Source organism: Gopherus flavomarginatus, chromosome 8 (assembly GCF_025201925.1).
Source record: "Gopherus flavomarginatus isolate rGopFla2 chromosome 8, rGopFla2.mat.asm, whole genome shotgun sequence".
Lineage (NCBI taxonomy): Eukaryota > Metazoa > Chordata > Testudines > Testudinidae > Gopherus > Gopherus flavomarginatus.
Window position 1 is genome coordinate 11801317 of NC_066624.1, and position 22940 is coordinate 11824256.

General features: G+C 43.8%; 1 protein-coding gene across 1 annotated transcript; it reads left to right on the forward strand.

Annotated features, from left to right (window-relative positions):
• Window positions 1-15195: 15195 nt before the first annotated feature.
• On the forward strand, window positions 15196-21263 carry VMA21 (vacuolar ATPase assembly factor VMA21). Its single transcript, XM_050964765.1, has 3 exons — window positions 15196-15273; window positions 17342-17451; window positions 18941-21263. Exons 1-3 carry the CDS (start codon window positions 15233-15235, stop codon window positions 19081-19083), a joined length of 294 nt encoding a protein of 97 aa, XP_050820722.1. The 5' UTR covers window positions 15196-15232; the 3' UTR covers window positions 19084-21263.
• The last annotated feature ends 1677 nt before the right edge of the window (window positions 21264-22940 follow it).

Below are 22940 nucleotides of genomic sequence, written 5' to 3' on the forward strand. Positions count from 1 at the left end.
TGTCCACGTCAACCTCCTAATAACGCTTGACCCTTGGCAACAGCCAATGTATATGAAAATCTACAGATCTGTTCTCCAGCGTATGGGCCTAATCCTGCTCCACTGAAATCAATAGCCAAACTTCCATCAGCCTAAATTACGTAAGATTAAACCTTATTAAAGCCAATGGGAATTTGATGACCGACTTCAATAGCAGCAGGATACCCTTTGTAGGTTAAAGTTATGAACAGAATAAGCATTGCCCCTAAATTCTATATACTATGAGCCCCCTTCCCATTGATTGTCCTAAGTCATTGTCACACACCCCAACACCATCTATAAACACACTTTTTAGGAATTTCCCAACGGTCCCAAATAAACTGTTTGTTTCCAAAGACGTTAGAGCTGTGCAAATAACAGATTTTTTCAGTTCAGTAGCTGAACTGAAAAATCAGGAAAAATTTTAATCTTTTTTTAAAAATAGTCATTTGGAATTGAAAAATCAAAACATTTAATTTAAAAAATGTCTGAACAAAACATTTTGATTTTTTCTGAAATTTTTAAACTAAAGTCATTAAATGTTTGACTCAACTTTGCATTTTTCATTTGAAAAAATATTTTGTCCAGACATCTTCACCCAGCTCTAATTTAGGTTCATAAGGTTTTGATAATAGGACAGACCCCTTGTGCTGGGCTTGGCATTCAATGAGGAGCTAGTGCAGAGAATGTAGCACCAAGGAGGTGTGTTTGCAGTAACCTGTGTTGCTAAGCATAGGGAGTGCTGGGTTCTGCAGCAGATAGATTCCAGGGGGAGGAGGGTTAGTTTAATTCCTAGATATGAGTTGTAGTCAAACCTAGAAGCCACAAAGCGTGCCTATCTCTGTGTCTGATAGATTGGGATGCCATATACTGGCCAATTGCCGATGGCAGTGGGTAGCCATGGCTGTCTGGAGATCCAGTAGGACTAAGGAATCAAAAGATTCACAAGGCTGTGAACTGACTGAGCAGTGAAAAGCTGCTTTTTATAACAGTGTATATTAGGAGGAACAAGCCATTTCTTCTTACCAGCATCCTGTCCACATTGCCGGGAGTTAGCTTCAGCCAGCTCTACGCCGTCTCGGTATTCCTCTCCACTAGGCAGTGGGAAAGCTGGGCATGGGTACTATTTACATGTAAGCAGAGTTTGAATGAGCTCTCCCCTGACACCTAGTGATGAGCTGTGGAAGAGGACTTCAGGAGCTGATGTCGTTTGCATGGGCACATCCACGCTGCCTAGGTGCTCAGCCTGATGGGATTGCTGGCCCAAATGGTCACTCTTGGCTGGTGTTGGATTCCCAGGTTCCTTGATGATTGGGGCAGGAGTAATAAAGGATTGTTATCCTTGTTGTGTGATCCAGGGCAGCAGAACTGTACTTGGCATTTCCCGATTGAGGGACTCACTCTCAACTAAATGGTACTCGCTAGGCAGGGGACATGGGTTCCAAAGCCCAGTGACAGGAGAGAGGGTGGGGATAAGTACTTGTACTTGGTGTGGGCCCTGATTAAGGGCCCCAGACACCATCTGACCATTTCTCTCTCCACTGTGTAATAACAGAGCTAATTTAGACTCAATTGAGAGTCTTGTTACATACATGCTACAGAGCTGAAATCACTGATACCTAGGTCTAAGTATTAGACTTGTTTTAGGATAGTATCTCTGATGCAAGGGACTGCCCAGTGTGCACCAGCAGTGAGGCTTCCCTACTAATAGCTGAAATCACTGACAGCTGTATTAAGTGGTGGGCCCTGAAGACATCTTGATGAGCAGCCATCAGGACGGCTGGCGGAGAGGAGGAGTGAGTGGCCAGCAGGGCGGCTGACGGAGAGGGCCAGAGCGGAACCCCGCAGAGAGGTGCAGTGAGTTAGTGCCTGAGCAGCAGAGCGAGTAAGGTGCCTCCTTACCTGCCCCCCCCCCCCAAGGTGGGAAGTGAATGCTGCAGATGCACACCTGAACTCTGGTCTGCACTGGATAACAACTGTGAGTGGGGTGCAGAGAAGGAACAGGCATGTTAAAGGGACTTTTGGATTGCTGAACTTGAGAACCGGAGGGGAAAAGGACACTGCCCAGCTTACTTGGAGGTGGGTCTTTGATTCATGGTTTATATTTATGAGCCCTGTTTGCAGTGTTTCCCCAAATTAATGCGGCAGCGCTTTGAAGTGTGAGTGTAGTCGGAGCACCGGCGCTGGGAGAGAGGTCTCCCAGCGCTGCACATAAACCACATCCCTTAGGGGTGTAGCTTGCAGTGCTGGGAGCCGCGCTCCCAGCGCTGTGGCACTGATTACACTGAGGCTTTACAGCACTGTATCTTGCAGTGCTCAGGGGGGTGTTTTTTCACACCCCTGAGTGCGAAAGTTGCAGCGCTGTAAAGTGCCAGTGTAGCCATGGCCTATAGCTTGATTCCAAATCTATGAGTTAATCACATCTCTGGGCTGGGCTTGACATCGGTGTTATAGCATGACCATAAACCTACTGGCTAGCTATGCTGAAATCTGCCATGTAACTAATAAACTTTGCTGGAGTGCTGGCCTTTGCTGTCTCTACTTTTCATTTCCCTCATAAGTTTTCCTGGTGTGTTCCCTTTCTAACAGTTCTGCTCCCAGCCCTCCTCCCTTCACCAGAAGGCCAGAATGCTTCCGCTGACAAGCATAGTCCTGCCTGCGTTATTGCTAGGTATGTCATGACATCCAGAGCTACAGTGGAGTGGTAGTTCTACTCAGGACCGGCGTTAGTGTTTTTAGCGCCCTAGGCGCACAGCCATTTTGCCACCCCGCGCGCTGGTCCCACGGCTCCACTGGACCTGCCACAGGCATTCCTGCAGGAGGTCCACCGGAGCCGCGGGAGCAGCAGACCGTCTGCAGGAATGCCTGCAGCAGGTCCACCGGAGCCGCCTGCCGCCCCCCCCCCCAGCAAAATGCCGCTCCCCAATAATCCTGGCACCCTAGGCAATTGCCTAGGCCGCCTACATGGAAGCGCTGGCCCTGGTTCTACTGTCACTGCACATGGCTCCTAAATGTAAGGAAGGGAAATCCTTTCAAGAAAGAGCTCTTTTCTCCAGCTTTAGGTGGGTGTCCCACATTTAATTATCTTCCTCTTGTTAAAGGCCTATTCTGCAAAGCTCCCGCTGACGTCACCAAGAGCAATAGGAAGGGAATGGAGAGTGAAATCTCTCCCCAGAAGAAACTAGTTCAATAAAATGTGCATATTGTATACTTAGGAAACGCCTGCAGTGTCACTGGCAGCAGTTGGCTGAACAGAAGCATCCGTCATTGGGCCTTAGACTCCTGGTGAGCTAGTGCTCTGATTTCTGTGTTCTGTACACAGGGAACTTAGCAACATACCATTCACAGATTCCTTTGTAGCCTTAAAAAAGTAATCACCATATTTAGGAATCCTTGGGGGAGCTATTCCCCTTGTATATTCTAGTGTGTTGGGTTTATACTCCCAAATATCATCACGAAAAACAGACTAGGTCTCACCTCAAGAGGAATGTGACTATACTTTAACAAAGCGATCAGATGGCGAATTACTTTGAGACCGGTTTCAGAGATGTCATAATGCTTAAACTGCTTGGGAAAGAGGAGAGGTCATTGTTTTAAATATCTTCAGGGGTGCTAGGCCAAGGGAAGGAGTAGAATGGCAGAGGGTTGGACTAGACTAGTGATTTCTCAACCAGTGGGTCACGATGCCCAGTGCGGGAAGGGGTCATAAGGCATTGAAAAATGTATTGCAATCTAAATCAGAGACTCTTGTTTTCCCCTTTCCCTGCCCACCCTTACGTAACCTTTAAGGTATTCTAAGCCAACCATTTGAAACTCCCTCAAACTACATAGCCGTTGCATTGACACTTTTTTTTTTAATCTTATAGTAAGTGTAAGGAGATTACAAACACTTTTTTTTACTTTTGAATAAGGGGTCATCACCACCCTGGAAAGGCTGAAAAACTATGGACTAGACTGCACGTGACATGTCCCTGTCTGCTGGCAGGATCTTTGGAGTAGAGGCTTTCGCCTTCTGCTGGAGTTCTGATCAGAAGATACTGTGGGTATGTCCCGTGTGCTCGGCATCCTGTGATTGCAGAAGGACCTTGGACAATAAGGGACCTTGGGCCTTTTTAGCCTCTCTTTATATGTTCATGAATCAGAATCCTTGTGGGTGAAGAAAATTAGCAGTGACAGGAGATTTTAGTGCTGAACACCAGACAGGGGGTCTCTGTCATTCTGTGTGGGGAAGTTGGGGGGGATTCACACATTTCTAGAGTGCATTCTCAAGAAAACGTGAGCCAGATTTGCATTGGGAAAGTGTTGGGTGCATCTGAGGAGGTGGGGAGGGGTCTTCTGCCACCCTTCCTCCTAACCCATAGATCCTGGGGGCACAGGTGAAAGCAGCCTTAAGGCTGCTCTAACTTGTGTTAGATGCAACAGTTTTCTATGTATGTTGCACAGGCTCAAGATCTCCAGAGCACAAGCCTATCCAACCACACCCCTGGACCACTCCCTAAACCCGGGCACTAAGAACCTGTGGGGTATTCTGGAAATAAGTTGGTGACAGTAGTGGGATGAGGAGGCATTACTTTCATAAAGTGCCTATCTTATCCTAAACCAAGCACTAATGCAAACACTAAACAATATTACAAACTCTAACCAGTTCAAGTGAGTACGTTTTACAGATAGACCTGTGTTTTTTCTCAAACTGGGGTCCCTGCTTGTGTAGGGAAAGCCCCTGATGGGGCAGGACGGTTTGTTTACCTGCCGCATCTGTAGGTCTGGCCGACTGCGGCTCCCGCTGGCCGTGGTTCACTCTCCAGGCCAATGAGAGCCGCTGGAAGCGGCAGCCAGCACGTCCCTCAGCCCATGCCGCTTCCACCAGCTCCCATTGGCCTGGAGCAGTGAACCGCGGCCAGTGGGAGCCGTGATTGGCTAGACCTGCGATGAGGCAGGTAAACAAACCGGCCCGGCCCATCCTGGGCCTTCCCTACACAAGCGGCGACCCCAGTTTGAGAAACACTGACATTGACATTCAACTATGTACCTTGTCTCAGCGTCCTCCTGAACGCTGCTTCGCCACGCTGGGAGTGACCGTTGCTATTTTGCTTTTTGTGGGGTCAAAACAAAGTTCTGTGCTTTGGTTAAAAACAAAGAATTTAGTCCAAGGTTCCCAGAATTTAATCTGGAATGAGCCACAGATTCCCTTGGTGGCCTTTGACAAATGACATTGCCCTGTGTCTAGTTGGAAAACAGGGTAAAGAAAGATTTCTCTGAGAATAAACATGACACCATACCCTCATTTAAAATGATGGAGAACTTCTGAACATTGCCATGAAGTGAGCCAGATTAGCGTGGCTTCTGGGATCTGAGTTACTACAGAGAATTCTTTCCTGGGTGTCTGGCTGTTGACTCTTGCCCACATGCTCGGGGTTTAGCTGATTGCCATATTTGGGGTCAGGAAGGAATTTTCTTCCAGGGCAGATTGGCAGAGGCCCTAGGGGTTTTCCGCCTTTCTCTGCAGCGTGGGACACAAGTCACTTGCTGGAGGATTCTCTGCATCTTTAAATCTTTAAACCACAAGTTGAGGACTGCAGTAGCTAAGACATAGGTCCGGGGTTTGTTACAGGAGTGAGTGGGTGAGATTCTGTGGCCTGTATTGTGCAGGAGGTCATACTAGAAGATCATAATGGTTCTTTCCGTCCTTTAGTCTATATTGGGTTCATGCATCTGAATGCCAAATTTGGCCATCTAACTGGATTTGGGATACATTTTGTGCTTGTACAGTAGCAAAGATTTATGCTGAGGAAACTGACCTTGAAGATTTCCTTCAGCTGATTCAGGTGCAGAATGTAAAAGACAGAATTAAAAACAATTTCCTCTACTTAAAACTAAGCTAAATTATTACTAAAGTTTAGAAAGCATGGCTTGTCATCCCCCATTGCTATATAAATGTTATTCATTTTATTGGATAGTGCAAATAATATAACTGTCATATTGATTAATAGCTTAGCACAAGAGGAGAGGGGAGAGATGACATTTTTGCAAAAATTTGCATATTGTGACTGAATTGGCTTAGTATGCAAAACCCCTGTAGCACATTCCCCTTCATATCTTTGTATCCTTGAATCTTCCTGTGTGTTAGCTTTAATGAAAATAAAACGTTCTGGGGAGAAAGATTTTTCATGTAACTGTCTGAGGAAAATAATTCCAAGCTCATCAGAAATCCTTAACTTCTAGCTGTTTCAGCAAAGAAACTAAAGATTTTTAAATATGATATGACCACACTATATTCGTATGTTAATGTGATTAATTGTTATGGTTCAGTGCAGCTGACCTACAAGCTCTGCCTGTCTTTCTTATCTCTAGTTTTATTTACAACATATTTTATTATTTAAGATACCCTTTTTTTTTTTTTTTTTTTTTTTTTTTTTTTTTGCTTAACTTGTGAGTTTCATGGTCAAGCTGTACCATATGACTGAGGAAAATGTTAAGCAACTACAGCTGATTTGAGGGTGCTGTTTCTCTTCTCTTGGGCTTTGGTGCTTTCCTGAGTGAGGTCTGATTTCATTTGTAAATGAAGAGAGCTTGTCTCACAAACACCAGAGCCTGAGGAATCTGGAAGAAGTTGAATTCTGAGTTTCTGGCCTTTGTTCTGGGGGTGAGGCACTCGATTTAAACTATTGTTTGGACATGACAACTATCAAAAGTAGGTTCTCCACCAGTTCAGACTGACAAATAAGTTTGCCTGTATCTTCTCTACTTGCCAGTTCTGCCATCTATGCAGCCTATGACATGGCTTTTGGTGGTTTTTAAAATGCAAAAGGTAGTGACCGGGGCTGATTTTGAGTATAGTTAAGGTTCTCTCTATCCCAGGCTTGCATCCACAGGGATGTTGTGAGAATAAATACACTAGAGATTGTGAGGCCACAGAAGTAGCCCAGATAGAATCAGTCATCTCCTTGCCCCATCCGTTCCTTGGCCCCTCTCTTGTGACGACATCCACTGAGGGGCTAAGAAGTTTCCTTCACTGTGGTGAGTTTGTGATGTTGACTGTTGTCTGCAGAACTGGAACATAGACCCACCGGCTGTGTGGGGCCCAGACCAAACAGATGGCAACACATCTCTCCCTGCTGGGGTCTAGCTGGATCCTGTGACCCTTGGAACCTTTTAGCTAAGGCATGAAAATAAACAATGGAGCTTTGGGAAGCCTTTTCCTGACTACAACAATGCCTTTCTTTGGGATGCTGGATAATGCTCAGCACAAGTGGGATTTGTATTCCCGTCGCTGAACGGGCCTTGGAAGTACTTCACCTCTGGGTTGGCCATGCAAGGACTGTACATTAGCAATAGCAGGCATAATGACATCATTCTGAGCCTGCCAAGAACAGCAGCCTTTCTGAGGTCTGGGGCGCTGAGTGGTTACAAGCTAGTATGCGGTATTTACAAGGAGCTGTATGATTGGGAGCCAAGTTGACAAGCCTTTCATCAACAGGCTGTACCATCAGTTTATAATGATGGTGGAATGTATATTGCCACAGTTGCTGCCATAATTTGGGAAGTGTCCATGTGTCTGAATAATAGAAACAGCATTTATCTGTCTCTTTGGCACTTTCAATCCACCACCGCCCACAGCAGTTAGATGTAATTTTCCATTTCCAACTGGAAATTACTGAACACACTGGAGTTATTTTCTAAAATGGGATAAATTAACATAATTACTTCCTGATCCTATGAGGTGCTGAGGCCCTTCAGTTCCCTTGAGGACACTCAGTACTGTGCAGGACTGAGTGTTTTTTCTCTCTTCAGGGCTGTGCCCAGCTGCAGCACTGTGTAGATAATGTAACAGTCGCGCTATCAATGTAAACTCTTCCTTGCTATTGTTTTAAACTATATGATGGGCGGTGTGGGGCTGAGAGCAAATTGTGGCTAATTTGCCGCTGTGACTGAGATCTACTCGATACAGCAGAAGGGAGAGGACATAACGGGACTGATTATGGGTCCTTGGATTAGCCCTGGCCCTGTGTAAACTGGAGAAGGCTGAGAGCTTCTCTAGTATATCTTAGTTGGCAAAAATATCTTTCCCAGCTGAGGATAGTTAGGGGACCGGAGGGAGAGATCACAGCTAGAGCACTGCTACACTTTGTGTTGGGCTGGGGGAGAGACGGTGTAAGGAGTTGACTATGTTGCCTTTCTCTTCTCTCTTCCCCTCCCCTTGCGCTCTCTCCCCCCACTCCGAGGGAGTTCTTAGCTGTCTGGAAATGACCCCTTAGACATGAAAGGGCTGGAATGGAGGAGGGAAGCTGGTTACTTGTTTTATTCTCTAGCTATGATGTTCATCTCAAACATACTCAGCTTACAGGTCAAAGGATGATGTTTCTAACAGCCAGGCCTGAAAACGCTACCTGGGATCTGAAAGTTAAGCTGAGTTCTTCTCACCTTTGGTGAGATCCCCTGTTAAAAAAGATGTGGTTGAAACTTTACTGGTAATTCTATGTGTGTGTGTGTGTGTCATGAGGGCAGAATTGAATCCCATAGATGCATTGGCTCTACAGAGCTGAAAGGTAAAATTATTATTTAATATTAGTATTACTGTAGCACCTTGGAGCTCTAGTCATGGACCAGAACCTTACTATGCTATTGGGTAGTTTGTTTGTTTTACAAGATTATCACATCTGTTGTGTAAAGATGTGCCTTTTAACAAAGTCATTGTTCTCAGTAAAATAACACCTTAAAAAATGCCTGACATCCTGTAGTCTCTAAAGTATGTCTTTAAACAATGATCTGCATTAACACACTGCTCCAGCTGTTTAAAAAGTGGAACACTGTAATTTCATGCAGTGCTTTAATGTAGGAATGAAATTCGTGGAAATAGTAAAGCATGCATACTTTGACCAACCTCTGTAAAAATCTATTTATTTCCTTACGGTTGGTGAGCCAGATCTTATATTGATTTGGGTTGCCAAGGGTATAAATCAATGGTTCTTTGCCAGTGCATGGTTGTTTTACGGCAGTAATAATTGAGGCCCTGATCCTGCAATTGACTGTATGTGGCACGCACCTGTTGAAGTCAAGATTGCTTTGCATGGATGCTCTGACCCAGGATCAGAACCTAAATTTGCAATTCTACCAATCTCATAACATACAATATAGTTTTAGGCTTGTATATCTGGCACATCCAGTACTCTATAAAGGGTTGCCTGGGTATATGCTTGCAAGTCAAGGTCTCTGCTCTACACAACACTCAGAAAAACCATCAGTGTATTCTAACTTTTGTGTTGAGTTTCTCTCAGAGGTGGTAGTCTACAAGCTCAGGCAAATCAGATACCTGGGCTAATGATCTAACATGTGAAAAGACCAGGGGCTTTAAAGTGAGTCCAGCCTGTCTGCTTAACTCCATTATTTGGATGTAATGGAAGGAGCCCTTTCTCTCCTTCATGCTTGCCTTCTTTGTGGCACTCCCTGTGGTACTCCAGCAGTACTCCCCTCGCTGAAGCACACTTTACTCCTGCTCTGTGATTCCCCCAGTTACTTCCCTATGTGGCAACACCGTATTGCTTCAGAAGGAATGCCCACACTCAGAGATGGAAGAGAGAGGCGTGTATAATGAGGGGGAGAGGACAGAGGGTGAAGATAGAGAGCAGAAATGGAAGAGGAGGAGAGTGAGAATGCATGAAGGTGGGAGTGAAGGACCGACAGGCACAAAGGATGGGTTCTGATACCAAGAGCTTGGCGGGCAAACTTAACATAGCACAACCTGCACTTATTAACTGCAGTAATGAAATGTTTCTCACCATTCAAGTGTGTATTTACTTCTTCCTCGTGTGTTTTGCAGTGCAACAAGTGATAGCTGTGTGTACCCATTATTGGCCTGACCATCTGGTGCCCCTCAGGCCTTTCCTTTGCAAACCTATAGGAATAATATGGAGAGTGAGCTGTGTCTGCTGAGTTCCACACACTACAGCCATCCACTAGCCAGGAAGAGAATGGCAGTTCCTCACTGTGACTTATCCTGGGGCCTGTACCAGTGGCCACAAAATTGGTGGAACATTTCGCCTTCCATGGAAGTGGCCTAACCCTTGTGCACTAATATTACTATGATTCTCATTCTGTTTGTAACATGGTGATTACCTAAGCCATTTGCCTTGCATTTCATTCTGAGATTGGCTATATCCTTTGGTGATAGAGGAGAATGGACCGATGGGTTTTTTTTCTTGTGGTGTAGAGGTTCTGGAAACTAATGAATATATAAGTCTGTAATTCAGCCAATTACAAATGTTGCTCATTTTTCTTTAGCAACTAGTTAATATTCCCCAGGATGCATATTAAACCTTTGACTGAACAATAATAAACATGACCGTTTCTTGCTTTCTGCTAATGCTCTCTGAAGCTCATGCTTAGTATTGGCCTCTCCAGAGCATCCTGCCCTTTATCCAGTGAAACCTACAAACCTGAAATAAAAAAATCAATGGCTCTGTCATATGCTCTAAGAGCTGCCCCATATATAGCACTTTCTCCCCTCAGCTGCTCAGTCTTCCCCACTGTGATGCTATAGGATTGCAATAGACCATTTGTTTCATTGTTGCTACCACTGTTCTACAATTGCAACAAATCTTGCACAAAGTATGTCATGGAAGGTGTCAATGGAAAAGTGTGACGATCATGTTCACATACAAAGATGATACATGCATATAAAGTTATGAATATTGGCCATGGACTTGTATCTTACACATGTGAGTGTATGCCTGGGGTAACATCCACAAGGTCTAGACAGCCCATTGTGAATGGACTAATCAAGCTTGATGATCCATTAAGGACACTTCATTCTAACAATGGGCTATCGAAGAAATTCATCTCGCCTAGCAAGCCTGTCTACAGAGCCTTTTCTGTGGATACCTTAGAAAGTATATGGGTAATAGCTGCTCCTTGAGTCATCAAAGTATGTAAGGACATATGACATGCTCGTGTGACCCTGGACTTCATCTTAAAGGCCAGTTACTTTCCACAAGCTGAGGCTGTGAGCTTTGTTTGAAACAGAAAATGTCCAGGCGCATGGCAAAATGTATAAAAGACTCTCTGGAATGACTCCATTTTTGTCTCTTTCCTGCTCTGATTCTCCAGACTTAAAGCTAAAATAAGCATATTATGGACTGAGAACCTTCCAGTCTTTTGGAAGTTACCAGAGACTGTGTAGAAGCCAGCAGTTTACTCCATTACTGCTGCAAACCTGATCTAAGAACTTTGTAATAATTTGGATGTATATGATCTATTAATCATTTTAACTCTCTTCTTTTTCTCTTATAAATAAACCTTTCGCTTTTAGTTACTATAGGATTGGTGGCAGCGTGATTATTGGGTAACATCTGAGTTATAGGGCTTGGCTACACTTGCGAGTTACAGTGCAATAAAGGAGCGCCTGGCACCCTAGCTCACTCCCCATCCATGCTGGCAAGGCACAGAGAGCGCTCTGACCCCGCAGCTACAGCACTGCTGGTACTCCACCTCGGTGAGAGGAATAACGTTTGCTGCACCCCCGCTGGAGCGCGACGGCGCCAGAGTGGATGAGGTGTTGCATTACTGCACTCTGATCAGCCTCTGGAAATGTCCCATAATCCCCTTAAGTCAAGTGGCCACTCATTTCGTTGTTTTGAACTTGCTGTAGGAATGCAGATATGCTGTTTGAAAGCGCCGTTTCTGACAGCCGGCTGCTTATCTGCTCTGAGACAGATAAGTGTGGAATGCTGTGTGTGAGAGAGAGAGAGGCGGGGGGGGGGTCTGCTGCTGTCTGAACTTACAAGACAGCATGTGACATGCTCTCAGCCCGCCAAAAACTCACTCTCTCTCCCTCTACATACACACAACACACTCCACTCCACCACCACCCCATTTGAAAAGCACATTACAGTCGCTTCCATGCTGGGATAGCTGCCCATAATGCACCACTCCCAATGCCGCTACAAATGCTGCAAATGTGGCTACGCCAGTGCGCAAGCAGCTGTCAGTCTGGACAGACTGCAGCGCTTTCCCTGTTGTGCTCTCTGAAGGCAGTTTTAACTCACGGCGCTCTACATCTGCAAGCGTAGCCATGTCCATACTTGACGTGGCTATGTGTCTGATCTCTTGAAATCAGAAGAGCCCTTTGATTGATTAAATTGGTATTCAGTAACCACACATCATAAAATCTAGTGTCCGAGTGGTGAAATAAGGGTGGGGAAGCCTAAGGAGACAGCATTTTTGACTTCTTGTTAACCAATATGGTGAGACAGAAGCTTACTTTTGTTACTGGCTTGGTATATCTAATGGTAGAATAACCACCAGTTTGGGGGTGAGTCTGCCCTATTTCTCAGCAGTTTGGCCTGAATCTGGTATTCTCAGCTGTGAGCCACTGAGGCACAATCACACCCAATCAAAAACATTTTTTTCCTTTGAAAATCATTTAAAAGTGTTTTCAAATTCTAACCAAACATTGCCAGCCCCGCTGCTCCAAGGCACTGCATGCCTTCTGCAACCTGCTGGGAAGTTGCAACCTTGAGCATATTCAGCACCTCACAGGAGGCACTTGACAACTCTGCAGTATGAGGCCCAATTTTGAGTCTCTTCCTGCCACTGGCATCCCTTCTAGCCATTGCCTCCTTCCCCTTTTCAGTAAATTACCACAGAAACAAAGCTTGATTTTAAAAAAAAATATTTTTAATTAAAACCTCAATAAACATGATTTTAAAGACAATCAGCCTTTGAATATTTCACTTCTTCCCTCTTCTCCACCTTTTTCTTTTTCCTTCCTGGTCTTTTAAGACTAGCATCTCTCTCCAGCCTCAGCTAGATGGTGTACGAAAGGGATACAGAGCAATAAAAGTTGGTGTATCTCTTAGGGAGAAGATGAGGCAGAATATATATCCATTGTGATAGCAGTGGTAAGATAAAATGGTTTGGTAAGAGGAACTTTTGGCCGGGGTAAATATAGGCAGGACAATAGCAAAACACACACATTGTAGAATTTGTCATTCTCAGTCAGACCATTTGTCTGTCAAGTCTGGTGTCTATTCCTAGCAAGGGGCAGTACTTATGCTTCAGAGGAAGGTGAAGATACCTAGCTAATTTCCCATTGCTCTAGGAGGTGTTATTCTGATGTGAGATCTTTACATAAATGTTTCTTAACATATAAGCAACCAATCTCCACAATAGAAAACAAGGGCAGAAGAAGAATCAGCCAAGAACCAATCCAGCCAAAGCCAAATATTTGCAACAAATGAATCAGGCAACTCCCATCTTTTCATGTGCTGTAATATATATACTGCTTACTGTATTTTTCACTCCATGCATCTGATGAAGTGGGTTTTAGCCCACAAAAGCTTATGCCCAAATAAATTTGTTAGACTCTAAAGTGCCACAAGGACTCCTCATTGTTTTTGCTGATACAGACTAAACGGCTACCCCTCTGAAACCTATTATATCCTTAGCCATCCAGACTGGTCCTATGGTTAAAGCACTACCCTAATACTTGGTAGACCCAGATTCAATTCCTTGCCCTGCTACAGATTTCCTGTGTGACTGTGGAGAGTCACTTAGTCTCCCTGTGCCTTGGTTCCCCAGCTGTAAATGAGGGTAATCATACTTTTCTATGTCACATGGGGTATTGTGAGGATGTTTAGATTCCGCAATAAGAGGATCCATATAAGCACCTTAAATGGAACAGAGAGAACACCTCTGAGTTAGAAAGCATTTATCACAAAAATAATCCACGAGAAAGAGTTTACTGGGTGCATAAGAGCCGGAGGTTGGACAGTAGGTATTTTAAGAAAAAAATACAAGCAAGATTGCGAAGGGCATAGCAATAGCAGAGCTTCAGCTAATGGTATCGTATATGTTATGGAGCGAGCAACACTAGTCGTATCATAGTTAAAGTTGCAGCAGAGTTTCTGCGTAAGGGCAAATTTTGCATTATCTCTCCAATCCATAAGAAATGGCAGAGCTGCCTGAAGTTTGGTAAGCCAGCTCAGACAGAAAGGTAGTTTCATGTGTAAAATATGAAATAATTTGACAAGGGCTTCCCAAGTTACAGTATCTTTGACTGGATTTTGTTTTTTGAACAGCTGCTTTTACAGTTGCAAAAATTTAACACGTTCTTGCACATCTGTTAAGCATTTCTATAAGAAAATCAGTTAAAGAAAATGATTCAGCAAAACTTTTATAAGTCTAGCTAACAAGACTTTTGCATTAAAAAAAATTGGCTGTGCATGGGCTGGTGCACCTCAAATGATTTGTTGCCTTTTACTAATGGATATAAATCTTCATAATACATATATGATATGGGACTGTTCCAATTTTAAGATTCTTTGCTGTTATAAAAATGTTTTGTGTAGTTACAAAAATGTTTTGTGTAGTTGCTGTTTTCACCATAGAATCAACCAGCAAAGTGAGACCAGAGGCAAAAGAAATATCCTGGGGGGCGGGGGAAATCAAGTGGGCACTCATTAAAGCCACCTACTTGTGTTCATTTATTTTAACCACACAATTTAATTCTTAACGCAGTCTTCCTGAGCAGGATTCTTAAAAGGCCGCTCAGTATTAACTAGTACTTACTTTACATTTACAAGACTCATGCATCTCGTCCTTTTGCCCGTCTAAAAGGCTCCACCAATCAGGAGAAAGTTAAAGCAGCAAAGAGCCCTGTGGCACCTTATAGACTAACAGACGTTTTGGACCATGAGCTTTCGTGGGTGAATACCCACTTCGTCGGATGCAGGAGAAAGTTGTATATTAGGTGAAGCCTTGTTAAGTTTCTCAAACAGTGGCTTTCATGCTTGCTCTGTAAACTGGAATAATATAGCAGAGAAGTGATGAGACCTATTAAGACTAGCACTCGTGCCCCACTGATGGTAAAATCTTTCACCATCTTGCCTTTACAGCTTGTCTCTGGTTTCTGCTTGGGTAAAAGGACCAGGAAGGCCAGCTGGGCCATGAGCAGTTCATCCTCTCTCTTGAACTCCCCTCCCTGATTCCTAGCATGCTTCCCCCACCCCCAGCCGGCAGTGTCTCCCCCGTGCGGCTGCAGCAAGGGAGACACACAGGTTGGGTTTCTCAGCAGCCCCTGGAACGTCCCCGCGAACCCCGCAGGGGGCGGTGCGAGCCTGAGAACCAGCCCCGAGGGGGTCACATGATCAGCGCGGGGGGTCAGCTGACCGGAAGTGCCGCGTGCGGAGCGAGCGGAGGAGCGCGGCGGGTGGCTGCCATGGAGCGCTACGATAGAGCGGCGCCCCCGGAGCTCGGGCAGTAAGTGGGGAGCCGGGCGGTGGGGGCGGGGAGACCCTCGGGCCGCTCTGAGCAGGGTGACCGCATAGGCTCCTATCCCCCCCCGGCTGGTCACCCTACACCGAGCCCGCTGGCGGGGAGGCGGGTCCGCCCGCCCTGGTCCCGTGGGGCGGCAGCGCGGGTGCCACCGGGCCTCGCTGTGGGGCCTGCCCGGCCCCGCCCCGCCGGGCACCGCTGACAGCACCCGGGCCCTGCAGTGGCTCGTGGCTCCCGGGCTCATGCACGGGCTGCCCGGGGCCGCGCGCTGGGTGGGACGGAGGGAGGGTAAATCTCTAGCCCCTAGTTACTGCGTGACCCGTGGTACCAGGGGCAGGAGGTGACTGAGGCACCCGGCGCTTCCCCGGGGGGGATCGCAGTGTGTGCGGAAAGCTGTGGACTCTGGTGAGTGTGGGGAAAGTCCGTCTTTCCTGCCCATCCCCCTGACCCAGACAAAGGTTATCAAACATTCCCGTCTAGAGAGACCGGGTGTAATATACGGCACACAGCTGGGTTTGGTGCCTGCTGTTCGACCTTGAGCTCTGCTCTGGGGCTTCTCTACCCTACAGTATTTTGCCACTTTCAATATACAGTGGTAGTTAAAGCAGGGAAAACCCCCCTAGTTTGGAGGTATTTATAGTAATTTAGCTTATTTTTTGTTCCTTAATCAGAATAAACTTTGCTGGTATAAGGCACCTTTTATACCAGAGTAATTGCATCTATATTAGGGCTTTTACTGGTATAAGTATATTGGTGCAAAAAAAAAAAAGAAGAAAAACAACCCATCCAGACCACATGCCTAACCAACTGGTACAACTTTTAAATGTAGACCAGCTATTAATTTCTCCATGTGAAAAGAGACATTTCACATGTAAACTTCCATACATCTATACAAAAGTTCTGGGCAGGTGCTAAGTAGTAATACGAAGAATCCCTTGTTTAACTTGCTTTTGATAGACCACCTTGTTTCAAAATGAAGAGTCCCCTGGTGAAGAAACACTGACATTGGCTCTTGTAGTTTTTGGAAGTAGACCACGGATTGCTTGGCTGGTTAGATCATTTTATTTTGGAGTAAACACTTTTACCAAACTAAGAAAGAGCTAGCAAAAGCAAATGCAAAAACAAGTTCTAGCTGGTGTATATAGAGACACACCTTGTCCTGACAGACCAAATGCAGTTAATTAAGGGAATGCTTTTCCTTGTTTTTACTGGCCAAATTGTACTTTACCCTATGTTGTTTTTTGCAAGCTCTGTTAACTTTGTAGTAGCAACCAAACTTTATTCCCAGAGATGTTCTGACAGTCAATAATTTGGGTGCCCATTCAAAGAGGTTTAACTATAATATTGGCTTTATATTGTAACTTGAATTTGTAGGTAAAATAATTTTTTTTTTTTTGCTCCATCCTATTTGCTGAATGGAATTTAAATCAGTGGAAACTAAAAAAAAAAAATAGTGTTGAATTGCAGTGATATTGGGATAATAAAAGAGAACTTGAGTTCTAGACAGTTAAGTGTTGAACATTGTTCTTAGGTACTACACCTGCCTCTAAATCTCCTAGTCAATTTTATAGTCTTGATCATATTTTTCTGTCTTAAAAAGCATTTTTTTCTCATCTCTGCTTGTGGGAGAGATCTCCCTATAAAAGGGGGGAATGATACACAGTCCTCAATATGAACTAATTTGTCTAATGCTTCAAGTCTAAAAACATTGATAGGAATGATTTTTTTGTAAGTTGATGAAGGTCCCTTTAATGCTTTTGCAGGTATTCCTTTTTTAAAAAAGGAACCAAATACATATACTAAAATAACTTAAGATATTTTTTGTCATAACTGTTTGATGGCAGAATTTGGCCCTGAAATAATTCTGAATAATATGTTCAAATACCTGCTTTGAGTACAAAGCTTAATTTCTGGCATCTTCCAAACAGCACATGCAAGGAAAGTTCCTTAAAACCAACCATTTGTATTTCTCCCCTTGAAGGAAAGCGGATACGCTATATCAGATACGTTATGTGACTCTCTCTGTTGTTACAGCTGTTCTTGTTCATTTCAGAAATGAGGGTTCCTTAACATCAACTCTAAGAACGCTTCTGTTCTTCACAGCTCTGATGATCTTACTACCCGTTGGACTGTACTTCTCTTCAAAGGCTTATGTATTTGAAGGTAATTCTGTTCCTGCTAAACAGAACATGTTTGAGACAAAGCCTCATACCCAAAATATTAGTTTTTTTTTATCATTTCTTTCTCTAGAACCCGTTTCTTTTTACAAACTGAATGCATTGGATTAGACAGGGAACCCTCTTGGAATATGGGGCTGGAAGCATTAAAGGTTGTGATATTCAAGGTTTTGGGTGCAAATGAGAACAAATTTATTTCAGTGGCTTATGCCAAGTATAAAACCTGAGTTTCAGCTGTGTAGAGTATACTTGAAAGGCTACAGTGGTGATGTGTATGGAAATTGTTCTGTGAAGATTTTCTTGTAACAGCATAAGCCAACAGTGACATTCAGAATGCTATAATTCTGTCCTTCTCTAACTCCATCTCTTTGATTATCTTTATAAACATACTCAGCTATATTTAAAAAAAAACAAAAACATTTCATTCAAACACTAAGCTTCAGATTTTGAATTCTGTTGCTTGAAGAATTTCATTCTCTCCACCTTCCTGAAAGTTGAGGATGAAACTTGTGCTGTGGAGCCAGGGCTCTGGTTGTCAGCAATTTAACAATCAAGAGCCTGTCTGATTCTGCAACAGGAAAAATGGACAAACCAGCAGAACTTCCTGATGCTGCACAAGTGTCTTTCTGAAGACAAAAATAGAACTTCACTCTTAAGACAAGAGCAGCTGAGGAATATGTGACTGTTTAAGGGCCTCCAAAAAACCAGATTGTTTCCTTCAATCCTTGTGGTTGTGAAGGCCTCTGGAAGTTGAGGTTAAAAGTGGAATAAAAGATTCAGAAAAAAATGTTTAGTTTCCTGTTTTCTTGATATGTTGACTTTTTTCTGAAGACATTCTTGTCAGTTACAACAAGCTCTACCAACAATGATGCTTTGTTTTAGGCTGGAAAGAATGATGTATTGGAAATAGCTCTAGTATCTTAAATCTTGTACTATATGGGAAACATTAATATGGGTTCCCACTCATTATCTAGTACACACAGTACTTCTGATGAGGAAGCATGATCTGTCTAGTAGCCTGAGCATGGAAGTCAGGAACTCCCAAGTTCTAATCACAGCTGTGCCACTGACTCTGACCACAGGCAAATATCTTTAACCTCTGCTCCTCCGTTTTCCCCATCGATAAAAAGAGAACAATACTCAGTTGACAGGGAGGTTGAGGTCTGATGTTGGAGGATGGCAGAAGAATATTTGTAGAACATTTTTAAAGATCTAAAATGTTGTATTTCCAAAAGTTAACTGGTACCTCAAAGGAAAAAGGTAAAAAGCAGTTTCATTATCTTGCATCCCAGTTGCAACATACTAGCAAATTCTAGCCTGTTGCTCTTTGTCTGTCTGTCCTACTCTTGATATGTAGAAGTAATAAACATGTAATAAATTAGGCCTTTTTAAACAATTGCAAGTTATCATTCTGCCTTAATAGAAACACTCAGAATTCCTGTAAATTAGTGTGCTCTTTTTGTCTGTCTTCTCAGGTACCTTGGGAATGTCCAACAGAGACAGCTATTTTTATGCTGCCATCGTCGCTGTAGTTACTGTTCATGTGGTACTTGCTCTCTTTGTCTATGTAGCTTGGAATGAAGGATCTCGACAGTGGCGTGAAGGCAAGCAGGATTAAAGCAAGCATCACCATCTGATAGCCACAGACTGATGACTGGATATTTGTGGATGGAGTGAAAAACATTCTTGTGCTGTATACACATACAAAGTAGAAGTTAATGCCTCTGGGCTCTGAATGTGTGGACCTGTGTGTGCCTCTGAGCCTGTGTGTGACTAGTCCAAGATTTGTGCTCATCTCAGCTGAATACTAGTAATTTGTCAAAGGGTGACAATTTCTCATTTAAATCAACCTCAACCTGGCAATGTTGGAGAGGCCTTCACCTGAAATTGGAGTGGAGTGACTAGAAGTTAGTTCTGACCTGCTATAAACAAGATGTAAAGAAATTGAGACAAATTTTGCTTCATAACTGACCCATATTTATGTATTCCTAGTGTTAAGTTACCAGTTAACAAGGCTGAGTAACTTCCTAGTAGGACTAAAACAGTAGATTTGCTTCCCGCTTGCTCTTGTTGGATGCTCAGTTTTAAAAACATGGGATCAAATTGACCATCACTTTGTGCTACTCAGCCATGGTAGCCCATGAGTGTACAGTTTACATTTTTAATGGAAGAACAGAGAGAGAATGTTTCTTACATAATCCTAAAAGACAGCTCTTGAGAGTGAAAGATCTTGCATATGGGAGAGTGGCTTGTTAATGTTTTATGGGAACTAAGCTATCAGAACAACAGAATAGAGGATGCACTCTTAAAATTTCACTATCAGACACATCTCATGTTCACTGAAAATCATTAGCTTGCATCAAAACATTTTCTGATTCTTACCATCATTTCCAGGAAAAGTTATTTCATAAAATACAAGGAACCATGTAATGTGATGTCTTACTGCTTCAGGAAGCTGTGGCAAATACATTTGAGGGATTATACTGCAGCTGGGGTGGTGTACTTAAGGCTTAAGACCAAATGGATATGAGTAACCTCCCAAGAAATGCAATAAATCTCCTAGAAAGGCAAGTCTGGGAATAATGGCGTAGCAGTGTAGCAAGGTGGACAGAAAATTCAGTTGGTGTTTTCTATTTCATAGTAAACCATTTTTAGATATTTATCATTTTAAATTTTAATTTTGGCTTGTTGCATGTTTCACTGACACTTTCAGTATCGCTAGAAGATTTCTGTAGTCCTGACCTGCTCATACTTCCACTCTTACCACCTTGAAGCTTTGCCGCAAAGGAGAACTGCCTATTATTTTTCTTTCCAGTGACAATAGTAAGTTGCAGTTGCTCCTAAACAATTCTCACTTTTATCCACCTCCCACCACTAATTGAGTGTGTTGGATATTTCTTATGTTGCAGTCGTGGACAAAATATATTGAAGAGTCTGTTTGGGAGATGTGCTGGAGGAACAAGTGAGATTTAAGGGGAGAAAGCCAGCTAAAGCAATACCCTTAAAAACTTTTGTCCACTATTAAACACAACATAATGGTGACCATGTTTTATCATCACTACCTCTTCCATGACAAGTATCCACTTTGCATATTTAGTTGTTGAATCACGAAATGAATTTGTTCTAATTTTCTATTCTCTTGGAAAGAAAGGGGCTCTACGCAAAGTCACATCAGGATGAAATTTATCTAGCATCGTTATCCTGAGTTTCATTCTGCTTTTGTATTAACTGTTTTTTTAATGTGTGTGGAGCAGCATTTTTCCTAAGATCACAATAATGTGTAACATTTCCTATACTTTCATTTTTTAAATTTTTATTTTAAAAAGGGCACGTTGTGACTTTGCTTATCATGGTCATATAGTTCTAAAGGGATTGTTGGTTGATGTGGCAATTGAATTGTTTGTACCCATACTTGTGGTCTGCAGAACATGACCACGAATATGGCGAATCAACTACTCAGGCTTATGTGCACAACAGGTACAGAAGTGTATTAAGACAGACTGTGACTGACCCCCCCCCCCCGCACTAATATTCAGGAGCAAGTACTAGAAATGAAGCATACTGCATGTTAGCTGCAGATTAGCACAAATCAGTCTCTCAATCTCATGTCTGAAGCATTAACTTTTCCAATCTGGAAGTCCAGGGTTCGATGGGTGCAGGCACACTAGAGAAGAGTACTGTAGTTATTTGAAATGCAGATTCATTTTGTAAGATGCCATTCTGAGAGATCCCTATTCCCCAGTATATGTACCCCCATGTTATAGAAGAGCCCTTTAATAAAGAATGATCATTTACTGAGTTCCAGTACCGAGGCTTAGTCAATGCAAAGACTGTAGCTGAATTATTTCTTCATCATGGTCACTCTAATGCTGCTCCTGTCGTAACATGACTTCTAATGAACAGATTAGCTAAGGCACAATACAAAATTAACTTTACTCCATTTATAATGGGCTGACAATGAGGGCTCCACGGTGCTTCATTGATTGTGTGTACCATGTTATATCCAGGTGTTTTATTTGTACTAAATATCAGGGGTTACTAAAGCCTAAAATTACATTTCCTTGGAATTCTAATGCTTACCATACCTGGCTAGTCACAAAAAAGTAGAGATACTGAAAAGTTCCAAAGGACCGTAGTAAACAGTCTTGATCTGTTTTTCTTGAGAGTTGAGCTTGTACCTGAAGTTTGTCTCCTGTAGATACTATTCGTTCAACTAATGCCTACAGCAGTGGTTCCCAAACTTGTCCTGCTGCTGTGCAGGGAAAGCCACAGGCAGGCTGGGCCGGTTTATTTACCGGCCACGTCCCCAGGTTCGGCCAATCGCGGCTCCCACTGGCTGCAGTTCCCTGCTTCAGGCCAGTGAGAGCTGCTGGAAGTGGCGCAAGCTGAGGGACATACTGGCCGCCTCTTCGAGCAGCTCCCATTGGCCTGGAGCAGCGAACCGGGGCCAGGGGGAGCCACGATTGGCCGAACTTGCAGATGCTGCAAGTTTGGGAACCACTGGCCTAGAGTAGTGTTAATACACTTAACCTTGCTTTTAAAAAGTCCATTGTAGCTGACTTTCCATGCAGATACTGTGATGAACTGCTGATTTGATTTCTCTTTGCCTGAGTTATGGAGATGCCCAGAGCCCCAACTGAAATCAGTGTCTCCATTGTGCTTAGAGCTGTGCAGACATCCAAGATCCACCCCTAAGAGCTTACAATCTAAGACCCCAAAATGAGAAACATGTACATCAATGGTCCCCAAACTTTTCAGGCTTGCGCCCCCCCCCCCCCTTACTCCTGTCCGCCCTGGGGCTGGGAGTGAGGCCAAGGCTGGATCCATGGCTGGGGCCAGGAGCAAAGCCCTGGTGGAGTGCCAGGAGTGTGAGGGAGCTGCGTGGTGCTCCCTCCCCACCCCTGCTGCTGCTGTAGGTTGGTCTGGGCCGCAGCCACGCCCCTCTGAACAGTCCTCTGTACCCCTTAATGGGGCACGCCTCACAGTTCGGGAACTTCTGGTGGACGTGTTTCACTGTGAACACAGGAGTAAACTTTAAATGTTTTCAGGGTCTAAGACATGATGTGTCAAGAAGCTGTAATATGCTAGGCGGGAAGGCAAAAGTAACATGATCACTAACCAAAGTTGATATTGTCCCTTTTTAACCCACGTGGCTTGTCAAAGTTTAGGGCGCTGGGGGTGCTCCAGCTGGGAATAGAAATTGATGGAGTCTAGTATGTTCAATGCACTCTAGTTTATGTTCAAGGAATATACAAAGTCCTGTTTCTCTGAATGCAGGAGAAACCACAAACAAAAGAAGCAGTTTCTTAGGTAATAGCCCAAGCCTCTGTAACGAGCAGGTCCAGAATCTCTCTCTCTCTCTCACACTGTGCTCATCAGCCACTGCTTGGCTTTCTTGCTTTTTGTCTCTGCTTCTCTGTTCTTGTCTGATCTCAGTTTCTATGTGTTCTGCCTCCCTCACCCCATGTTTACTTA

Bases quoted from the DNA above. Each gene is read 5' to 3' on its own strand.
- VMA21 (XM_050964765.1), top strand. From the start codon at position 15,233: ATGGAGCGCTACGATAGAGCGGCGCCCCCGGAGCTCGGGCA. The intron at 15,274-17,341 runs GTAAGTGGGGAG...TGTTCATTTCAG, and splicing joins GCGCCCCCGGAGCTCGGGCA to AAATGAGGGTTCCTTAACAT. The intron at 17,452-18,940 runs GTAATTCTGTTC...CTGTCTTCTCAG, and splicing joins AAAGGCTTATGTATTTGAAG to GTACCTTGGGAATGTCCAAC.